The sequence below is a fragment of the Triticum aestivum genome, chromosome 1D (assembly GCF_018294505.1).
Source record: "Triticum aestivum cultivar Chinese Spring chromosome 1D, IWGSC CS RefSeq v2.1, whole genome shotgun sequence".
Taxonomy (NCBI): domain Eukaryota; kingdom Viridiplantae; phylum Streptophyta; class Magnoliopsida; order Poales; family Poaceae; genus Triticum; species Triticum aestivum.
The window spans coordinates 270,494,800-270,504,735 of record NC_057796.1 but is presented as its reverse complement, the minus strand read 5'-3'; the positions used below and the strand labels follow the sequence as shown (position 1 = coordinate 270,504,735).

At 45.1% G+C, this 9,936-nt stretch overlaps 1 protein-coding gene across 1 annotated transcript; it reads right to left on the bottom strand.

The window, feature by feature from the left end:
• Positions 1 to 3,793, bottom strand: LOC123181418 (mitogen-activated protein kinase 6). Its single transcript, XM_044593679.1, has 7 exons — positions 3,440 to 3,793; positions 3,056 to 3,185; positions 2,289 to 2,426; positions 1,690 to 2,022; positions 962 to 1,145; positions 707 to 887; positions 1 to 307 (listed from the first exon to the last, which is right to left on the bottom strand). Exons 1-6 carry the CDS (start codon positions 3,610 to 3,612, stop codon positions 715 to 717), a joined length of 1,131 nt encoding a protein of 376 aa, XP_044449614.1. The 5' UTR covers positions 3,613 to 3,793; the 3' UTR covers positions 1 to 307; positions 707 to 714.
• Positions 3,794 to 9,936: the final 6,143 nt, after the last annotated feature.

Below are 9,936 nucleotides of genomic sequence, written 5' to 3'. Positions count from 1 at the left end.
TAATAAAAGGCAAATTTGTTAACTCAGATATACATGGGATGTTTAAATAAGTGTACACAAAATCACAAGTTTTTAGATACACAAGAACAGTTTATTCAATCAACCGGTATACAAGCCCAGGCACAAGCCATCTCATACAAATGTCGTTTCTTCAGAAAGGCCCCAAAAGAAATAGTTACAGCAACAAATAATCCATGCCCATTCGCCCAATAAGCGAGCATAAAATAAATAGATGCACAAGACATGGAAATATCGGCTTCACTAGAGCTAGAGGTAGATCTTCAATGCCCTCAGCTGGTAATTTGGTCTGTGCTCCCAAGGAAAACAAAATGAATTAGCTTGAATCCCTGGAAAAAGTCTTAACCAAATGAAATGAAATTCAAAATGGACTGAGACAACAGAGAATTGGCACACACACAAGAAACGTGGAAAAACAAGGCTTGACTTACAAATAGAATTTTAAGCAGGGCATGTTCTCAAACTAAAGTCTTACTGATCCAGATAGATAATGGGTTTCCAAACGGGCACAATTTTCAAGATCTAAATTACTCAACCTCAGAAATATTGCAGATAAATAACAATAACAAGTCTGTATGAACCTCCTCAGGATTCCAGGATCAAGATTAGTCGTCTGACACATTGTATTCTTTTAGATAATTGGTTTTAAGAAACGAAATATTTTCAACCAGACGTATTCGATACAAACCTTGGCTCTTAGTAGGGAGGATCAGGGTTAAATGCTAAAGTTTCCCTCCAGATGAGCTCTTTCATATGTTCTTCTGTAAAAGATGGTTGCTCAAAATCAAAGCTGAAAGGTGCCGGGCAAGTGGGTTCTTCGTTGATGTCATGAAGAGAAGCCAAGTATGGGTGATGCAGAGCCTCATCAACTGCACGAAAAATGATTTTGAGCCATAGTAAAGCAAACAAAACTAACGTAAGTGGTTGGTTCAAGCTCATGTACCAGTGATGCGTCTGCTTGGGTCAAACACCAGCATTCTCTCTAATAGATCAACTGCACCATCAGACATGTTGCGGAAGCGCAGGCGGAAGTCCTGCCTTGGGTACTGTGGTAATTGCTTCATGTATCTTCGTGCATTATCACTCCGAAGAAATCCTAGGCTCGAATCATCTGGTGATCCTATCAACTTTTGAAGCAGAAAGCCGGAAAGGACTGATTAATATTTGACACAACAGGTTCAAGAGACATCATTAAAAAAAGAAGCAAAAATGCATTCCGTGGTACTAAGAATGGTCGATTTGAAGCTAAGAATTTATTGCACAGAAACCAACCAGTATATATAGTAAAATGTATACTTTGAAGAGAAGAGACATCCACAGAAACTTGCACGAAGTTAATAATCCAAATATGGATTCCAGATCTGATGACACAGTAAAATGTTGCAGCACCAACATGCTACCAGATGCAAAATACATTTACTAATTCAGTGTTGGCGTAAAAGTAAACAACTTCTATTCAAACACAAGATGTGAAACAGGTCTAACAATACAGTCAGATGTGCCAAGAAAGATCCAGTTATCCTATTGTTCCAAATATAACAATTGTCAAATTCTATTAAAGAAGCTCAGAAACAGACTCATCTTGATTGATTGACAGCTTCCAAATAGACAACAACATGACTTGTCAATGTGGATACCAAAAAAGGCAAGCTACGAGTTGAACAAACCTACCTCAGTGATCAATTTTAACTGTTGGATGTAATCTCTTCCAGGAAACAGGGGTTGACGAGTAATAATTTCACCAAGTATGCACCCAACTGACCAGACATCAATTGCAGCAGTATATTGTGAACAGTTCAACAGCAACTCTGGTGCTCGGTACCAACGAGTGACCACATACTCTGTCATGAGATCAGTTTCTGAAGTGGTCCTTGCAAGCCCAAAGTCTGCAATCTTGAGATCGCAATTTGCGTTTAGGAACAAATTGCTTGGCTTCAGATCACGGTGCAAGACATTTGCTGAGTGCACATATTTTAGCCCTCGAAGCAACTGATACAAGAAGTACTGCAATGCAAAACATGTAACTTATGATTGCTGGAAAATAGAGCTCATAAACCTAAACTAAGAACTAAAGAAGGTACGGAACACAACATGTAACTTATGATTTCTGGAGGACAAAGCTGATAAACCTAAGCTAAGAACTAAAGAAGGTGAAGAACACAATTGTGAGTACATGTCAATCGATATCTACATTAGTCACCAGAAGATTTGTTTCAACTGCAATTGCAGCAAATACATAAGAATCTTGGCAGAAGCAGGAGGCAACAAACCTGGCAATGGTCATCAGTCAATGATTGATTTGAGCGAATGATCTGGTGGAGATCTGTGTCCATCAACTCAGTAACAATGTACACATCCTTAAAATCATCTCTTCTTGGGGGGCGTATTAAATCCTTTATGGCAAGAATCTGTGATCCAATTTTGAAACCATGATAAGAATAAACCCATCATAGGAATGACTGACAGTGTGAGTATGAGTGGACAACAAAGCCCATTAACAGTAAAATTGTAATGACAAAAAACAGAAGCCACTCAGGCACACCGCTTCTAGAAACTTGGACAAAGGAAAAAAAACACTAGTAGAAGCAAACTTCAGAGAAAATTGTCAGCGCATGCTCGACCCTGTGGCTGTGATGTCAGCTGATCCCTATGCTTCTAGATGCTTCTTTAGTAAGAAGCTTAAGTATTACCACAAAACCTCATCATGTACATAATCAACCAATAAGTGTCCTTTCCTGGGTAGGGCCGTACTCTGAGATTTACACTCTACATATTACACCTAAAGTAGTTCTTTCCTTATGCATAGTAATTCTCTATAACCAGAAGTACATGACCGCTTGCCTCTGCCAAAATTTGGTATTCAAAAAGGAAACTAATAAGAGCGGCGTTCACAATTGAACATGTGTTGCTCAAGCACAGTGGTAAGCTATCTTATGTATAGAAATGTAAAACACACAGCAAACACTTGTAGCGGTACGGCAAGTACACCGAGCAATCACTATACATGCCCAAACAAATTAAAACAGACAAGTCTTACATTCTCATGGTCCATGTGGCGAAGAAGCTTTATTTCTCTCAGCGTCCGCTTGGCGTCGATGTGGTTGTCAAACGCATTTCCAATCTTCTTGATCGCAACCTCCTCTCCTGTATCCGAACTAACCGCCGCGCTACAAATAGGGAACAAGAGTAGGCAAATATAAGCACTCCTACTGCAACCCTTAGGGTGGGGCGTCGCCGTGACTCACTTCCTCATCATAACTTTATGCCTAAAACGTCACACCCGCATGTGTGCCAAATCTGGGCAGACACCGCCGCACGGCACGGAATATTCTACACATGGCATAGATAGATAGCAGCTCGGATTCGCTATTAACTGCAGCGGCACGCATATAATCCGCGATTCGGGAGGGGGGGAACGCACCAGACAATGCCGTAGGCGCCTCGGCCGATGGGGCGGATGGGAGGGGCGTACTTGGAGGCGACCTCGAAGAGGTTGCCGTAGACGTTGTAGAGCACGTAGCGGCCGCCGTGTGTCGCCATCCCCTGGATCTGCGCGGCCCCGCCCGCGGCGGCGCCGCCGCCGGAGGTATCCATGGCCTCTTCGTCGCCGCTCGCGAGGGGGAGGAGCCGAGGAGGGGGGGAGAGCAGGGTTGGGTTCTAGGGTTGGTGCTTCGCAGCGACTAGTCGTTCATGGGCTTGGGGACTCTGGTGGAGAAGCTTCCCCCTCTTTTTGACTTGGGCGGCGACTGGGGAATGAGGATGGGAGCAAGCGGACGCGAGGACGGAGACCGCGCGCGTGGGGCGACGTTAAGGGGAAAACAGAAGGAAAAAAAGGTAGATAGGGGTAAATATCCCTTTCGCTTAATTTATTGCTGTATACTCCGTACCTTTTTTAGGTGTATTTCTTTATATACACTTCGGTTCGTACACACCCTTTTTTTAGCGAGATCATACACACCTTATATTGCTCTAACGCCTTTACAGATCTACTCCCTCCATCCTTTATTGTAAGAAACTGCAAAGACTACTTACATTAAGGGACAAAGATTGTATCTAATTGTACAGTCTTTACAAATAATTACAGATGATACGCCGTGAGTTGTGAAGATTAGTTGCAATTATTTAAATGATTGCTTGTATGAACCATTAATGTTTATATTCGCAAGAAAAATGAAACGTTAATGTTTGGATTAATAACAAAATAAAAGAATAAATCTGAATACATGCAATTTATTGCATTTTAGTACTGTATATTTGTAGAATATTTATTAATATAAGTAGCATGGATTGCGAAAACAAAGATGTGTTTTTTCCATGCACGGTGGTATGGTGAATTACATGGTTGATGTTACTCCCTCCATTTCTAATATAAGCCCTTCTAGAGATGTCAGTATGGACTACATACGAAGCAAAATGAGTGAATCTAATTCTAAAATATGCCTATATTCATCCGTATGTAATCCATATTTAGGAACGGATGGTGTACAAGAATTGAATGTGATGGGTCTTCTTTCATGCATGATGACATGATGGGTTAACATAGTTGCATGTTACGAGGATTAAAATCTTGTTATATCATTCCACCTAAACGCGCCCGGTGGTCACCTTCTTTCCACTGGTGCAATCACACCGCAATACTTCATAACGGTGTTTAAAATGGTGTATCACTGATGAAGTAGCGACTTCAGACACATGTATATTACTGTAAAATCCCTCAAAAAGTATGCTTTCACACGTGGCATACAAAAAAGATAAATACATATTTCTAAAATGGACTAATTTATTCTGTTGTTGAGCTGGAATTTTTTGTTGTACAACCTACAAATCACAATATTTTCAAACAATTTTTCACACGTTCGTGTTTTCCACGGATTTTTTTAACTTTGAAATATGCCTTTTGAGCTTTTTAAAATACCCAGCTCACCAAAAGTCCGCACCCAGAGGACACAGGCATAATTGGAGTCCTAGGTGACGCCACATCCTGACCTGATGCGCCTGGCGAGAAGAATGGTGAGACAAAAGCCAGTCACATGTCGGCCTCTGCCTTCATTCCTAGTGGTTGGCTGAGATAGTTTCCTCGCGTTCCGGGCACTTTCTTCCCGTGCCTTTCTCCGGTCATCAGCCTCAGGGTCTCCGACATCATGTAACCAACCACCCGAACCACCATTTCTTCCATGGTCACCTCTGCAGGACGTACAACGATCCGTGTGAAGGCGCGACGGCGACGCAGACCTTGCTGGTGTACTGATCAAAGTCAGGAAGGGGTACGTGTGTTTATTAGCTCCCTCCGATCTTTATGGTTGCTAGTGCAACGCGTCGTCCAGATGCTAGAAGGTCAATGACAGAAAAAGTTTAGAAAAGTACCACCAAGATTGTTTGGAGATTTGTTGGAGGAGACTCGTTGTCCATGACGTGGTTTTACCATGACTGGGCTTGCATGTATGTGTATACAACAAATCTTTGTACAAGTCACCCCTCAAAAGAAAAATCTTTGTACAAGTCAACTGAATAACAAAATCATTTTCATTTTGGTAAAACCAGAAGAGTGACACACGTAAATGCGCAGCAAGATTTCGGTATGACGTATGAGAGCATCTACGGTTGGGCGCCCCAAACCTGCCACAAATGCCCGGGCGGACGGCTCGTTCACTGACCGGTCACGAAAATGCGACCCAGACGGACGCCTTAAGCGGGCCTCAAACGCCCAGGCTGACCGCACTCCTCATATCCAGCCCAAATATGGGACAGATATGGGACCGTTCAGCCGTGTCCGCCACGTCGGACTGATGCTGGGGTCCCACAGGAAAACACTCTGAAACCCGACGGTCTGAAGCGCGTCTCCTCCGTCGGACCAATGGCGCCGAGTGGCGCCGCTTCAGCGGGACGTGTAGTGCTTGGCCCGACTATTTAAGCCGACCGTCGGCACCGAAATCCTACCCGTCCACATTGTCCCCCTCTCGTCCGCTGCCGCCGCCACTTTTCACTTGCCGTCTGCCACCACTAGTAGCCATGTCCCCATGCCGCCGGGTAAGGAGCTACCCATATCTAACGTCCGAGTGCCGGCTACAGCTCGCGGAGGAAGAATTAGTAGCAGGTTACCAAACTGAATATTCCGGTATCAAATATGGTTTATTTTATCTTGTTTCTTACCTAAATTTATTAGTTTCTTCTTTATTTGTACCAGTTCTCTACTTGGGTGAGCATGTCCGGGCAAGGCGCGAAACCCGGATCGCCGTGGGGCTACCTCCGGATGCGGTGGATCCGGATGAGGACTTGGAGGAGGAGGAAGAGGAGGTTGAGGAGCCGGAGGAGGACATGGCGAACTTTGAGGACGCGGATTGCAGGCGGAGCAGCAGGCCATCCTTGATTCCCTCCGCTTGGAGTCGGATGCATAGGCCAGACGCCGTCGTCGGCAGGTAATGGAGGTGGAGCAAGCCGCTGGAAGTCGACGAGATGCTCTCGTACATGGATGAGGAGGAGCCGGAGCCCTCCTACGCGCCCGCCCACCGGGCACCGACGTTGTGGATATCTTCGACAACGAATTGTAGCTAGCGTGTCGTAGTACGTAAGTTTATTTTGCATGGTTTGTATGGATCTAGAGGATGAAATATGAGAGATTCCCATGCAGAGAAGGAAATTTAAGGCATGACCGGTCACTACCGCGGACGGGCCCGATCGTGTCCGCGGACATTTCAGAAGTCCGATTTGCCAAGTCCGGTCGTAGATGCTCTTATATCATTCAGGCTCCTGTAAGAGGGATAAGACCCTACTCATGATCCTAGCTATTCTACTCACCCATGAAGATCACAATATTGCAAAGTCTCGGCCTAGTGTCCTAGCCGTGCCTTATACAATGGCCAACATGACTAGAAGTTAAGAGCATTTCTAACGCTGACCCGCAAATTTGCCCTGGCATTCGTCCGCAGATACTAATGCGGGAGTTGGTCATCCAACGTTTCCCACATATATCCAGTCCTATTTTTAAGCCCGCACATTCAAATAGCTGCATATATAGTCTAGAATAGTTCAAATGTTCAAGTGTAATGTCAATTCTAATTAGATAAGTTCAAATATTACACTCAAACATTATTATCCCCTTTAACCGTCCACATATGCTCAATCAGATCTTTCTTTAGTTGTTCGTGAGTTGCTCGATGCTGAATTTGTAGATGTATTTGAACAAACTGTTCAAATGTTGTCGGATTCTGGTCAGTAAGTTTGATAGGATCACCCATGTTCTCAAATTCAAGACTTGCAGCAGCAATGTCATCCTCATCCTCCATGATCATGTTGTGCATGATCACACAACAGGTCATCACCTCCCACAAGGTCTGCATCACATTGTTTAGTTGGTCCATGAACAACTGCAAAATGTGCGTGTAAAACTCCAAAGGCCCTCTCAGCATCCTTTCTAGCTTCTTCTTGTCTTTGGGCAAAGTGAGCATTCTTCTGGACAACTGGGTTAGATATGGTGTTGACAAAGGTAGCCCACGTAGGATAGATATCGTCAACCTGATAGTAACTCTTGTTGTACTCATGTCCATTGATAGTATAGTGGCGAGGAGGAGCTTTTCCTTTAGTTAGCCTAGCAAACAATGGTGATCACAGCAGCACATTGATGTCATTCTGAGACCCGGGCATGCCAAAATAAGTGTTCCAATCCAAAAATCATGTGATGCAACTGCTTCAAGAATGATGGTGTGCATCTTAACATGACCCTGATATTGCCCTTGCAAAGCCTTTGGGAAGTCCTTCCGTTTCCAATGCACGTAGTCAAGTGATCTGAGCAAACCTGGCCACCCTCTTGCTTCCGAGATTGCTAAGAGCTTCTCGGTATCTGCTACAATTGGCTCCATCAGGTAACGAGGTCCAAACACCGAGACCACGACAGTTGCAAACCTTACCATGGCATCTCCGCATGTGCTCTCAGACATCCGTAGGTACTCTTCCCATGAATCAGCGGTCGTGCCATATGCAAGCATCTGTAGTGTGGTCGTGCACTTCTGGTAACCAGAGAACCCAATTGTTAGGGCATTTCCTACTTTATGTGTTTTTGGTGTTGATGACAATGCATTTTTGCGGACTAATCGTGTGCCTAAGATACATAGGTTTACTTCATGTGGCACAAGACGGTTAGGCATTCCCTCTACACGGAAAAGATCGAAGATGGAGTTTCCGACACTTCTATTTCTTTGGTCGTAGGAAATTCGTACTATTAAGAGCGAATCCGCATCGGAAGGTACTAGGCGAATCAAAGCACATACACACTCATATTGCAACCACATATATCCTTCCGTTCGAGGAGAGAGCACCTCAAATTCTACCTACTGCAATTTTTACCACACCAGCAGTTGTGCCATTGGTGGGAGTGGTTATACTGGCCGGGCCATTGTTTCTGGAACAACCACCACACCAGGGGTGATACCCTGTGGTTTGTGAGCTCCAGGTGTTCGCCAAGTAGTTGTACCGATGTTTGCATAATGGTTCTACCGGTGGTACTTGGCAATCACTTCTACCGGTGGTACTTGGCAATCACCAGAGGATGCCCAAGCAACGGTTGTACTAGGGCCAGTACCGCCCCAACTACCGGTCAGGGGTGACTCCCTTTGGGTGTTGGTGGCGGTAGTAGCCGGTGGTGGCCCGGTAGTTCCTGGATGGCCTGACGGACTGGTACTATTGGTGTCTGGAGCGGTTGTACCGCTCAAGACTTAGCCACCACAAGCACTTGTTCCTAGCGGTTATACTAGGCCTGGTACCGCCCCAACCACCATTCAGGGGTGGCTTCCTTCTGGTTTGGTGGCGTTAGTAGGCAGTGGTCGGACGGTAGTTCCCGGATGGCTTTGGCTAACTGTACTACCGGTCCGACCCCCGGTTGTACCGCTCAGTGCCATAACACGGGGTAACCTGTGAAATGTGGTACTACTGGTGCTTGCACGGGTTGTACCAGTTGTTTGTTAAAGCTGATGTAACGGTTGGATTTGAGGGTGACTATAAAAGGGAGTGGTTCTTCCACCTCCCACCCACCTCTTTCCTCTCTCTCTCTCCTTCATTGATCTCCTTTGATGTCGGATCTCCTTCTCTAGCCAACCAATCTTATTGATTTTCTAGGGATTGAGGGAGGAGACCTAGATCTACGCTTCCACCAAAGGAAATTTGATTCCCCCATACTTGCTTGTGTGGATTTTGTTACTCTTGGGTGTTTGGGCACCCTAGACGGTAGAGGTCACCTTGGAGCCACATTCCATTGTGGTGAAGCTTCGTGGTGGTGTTGGGAGCCTCCAATTAAGTTATGCAGAGAGCCCCAACCTTGTCTGTAAAGGTTCGATCGCCGCCTTCAAGGGCACCACTAGTGGAATGATGACATCTTGCATTGTGCGAGGCTGTGACGAGAATACGGTGGCCCTAGTGGCTTCTTGGGGAGCATTGTGCCTCCACACCACTCCGACAGAGACGTGCCTCTCCCTAAAGGGAGGGAACTTCGGTAACACATCCTCGTCTCCATCGACTCCACTGTGGTTATTTCTATCCTTTACTTTGAGCAAGCTATATGGTGTTTGTATCTTGTGTTTGCTTGTGAGCTTGTTGTGTCATATAGGTTGCCCACCTAGTTGTATATCTAGACAACCTATTTTATTATCAAGGCTAATTTGAAAGAGACAAAAAATGGTAGTTTCATATTCACCCCTCCTCTATTCAACCATATCGATCCTTTCACCCAATCCTTCCCACAACGTCCTTTTTCAAGATGAAGTAGACATCAAAGGACCATACCCCATGGTAGAGACGACCAAAGACATTTTTGCACATCCAAAACCGCCAACGAAAATTGTTGGCAAAGAGGGCATCATGGGCAAATTAGTTGGACATCAGCGTCAAAATGGCCATGAGCCCTATTGCGGTTGAGTGCTCGATGACCCT

What these genes read in the sequence shown, in the direction of transcription:
- LOC123181418 (XM_044593679.1), bottom strand. Translation starts at nt 3,612, where the DNA reads ATGGATACCTCCGGCGGCGGCGCCGCCGCGGGCGGGGCCGCGCAGATC. An exon ending in AGTTAAAATTGATCACTGAG is followed by an intron (nt 1,146 to 1,689) that starts GTAGGTTTGTTC and finishes CTGCTTCAAAAG; the next exon opens with TTGATAGGATCACCAGATGA. An exon ending in CCCAAGCAGACGCATCACTG is followed by an intron (nt 888 to 961) that starts GTACATGAGCTT and finishes TTTTTCGTGCAG; the next exon opens with TTGATGAGGCTCTGCATCAC.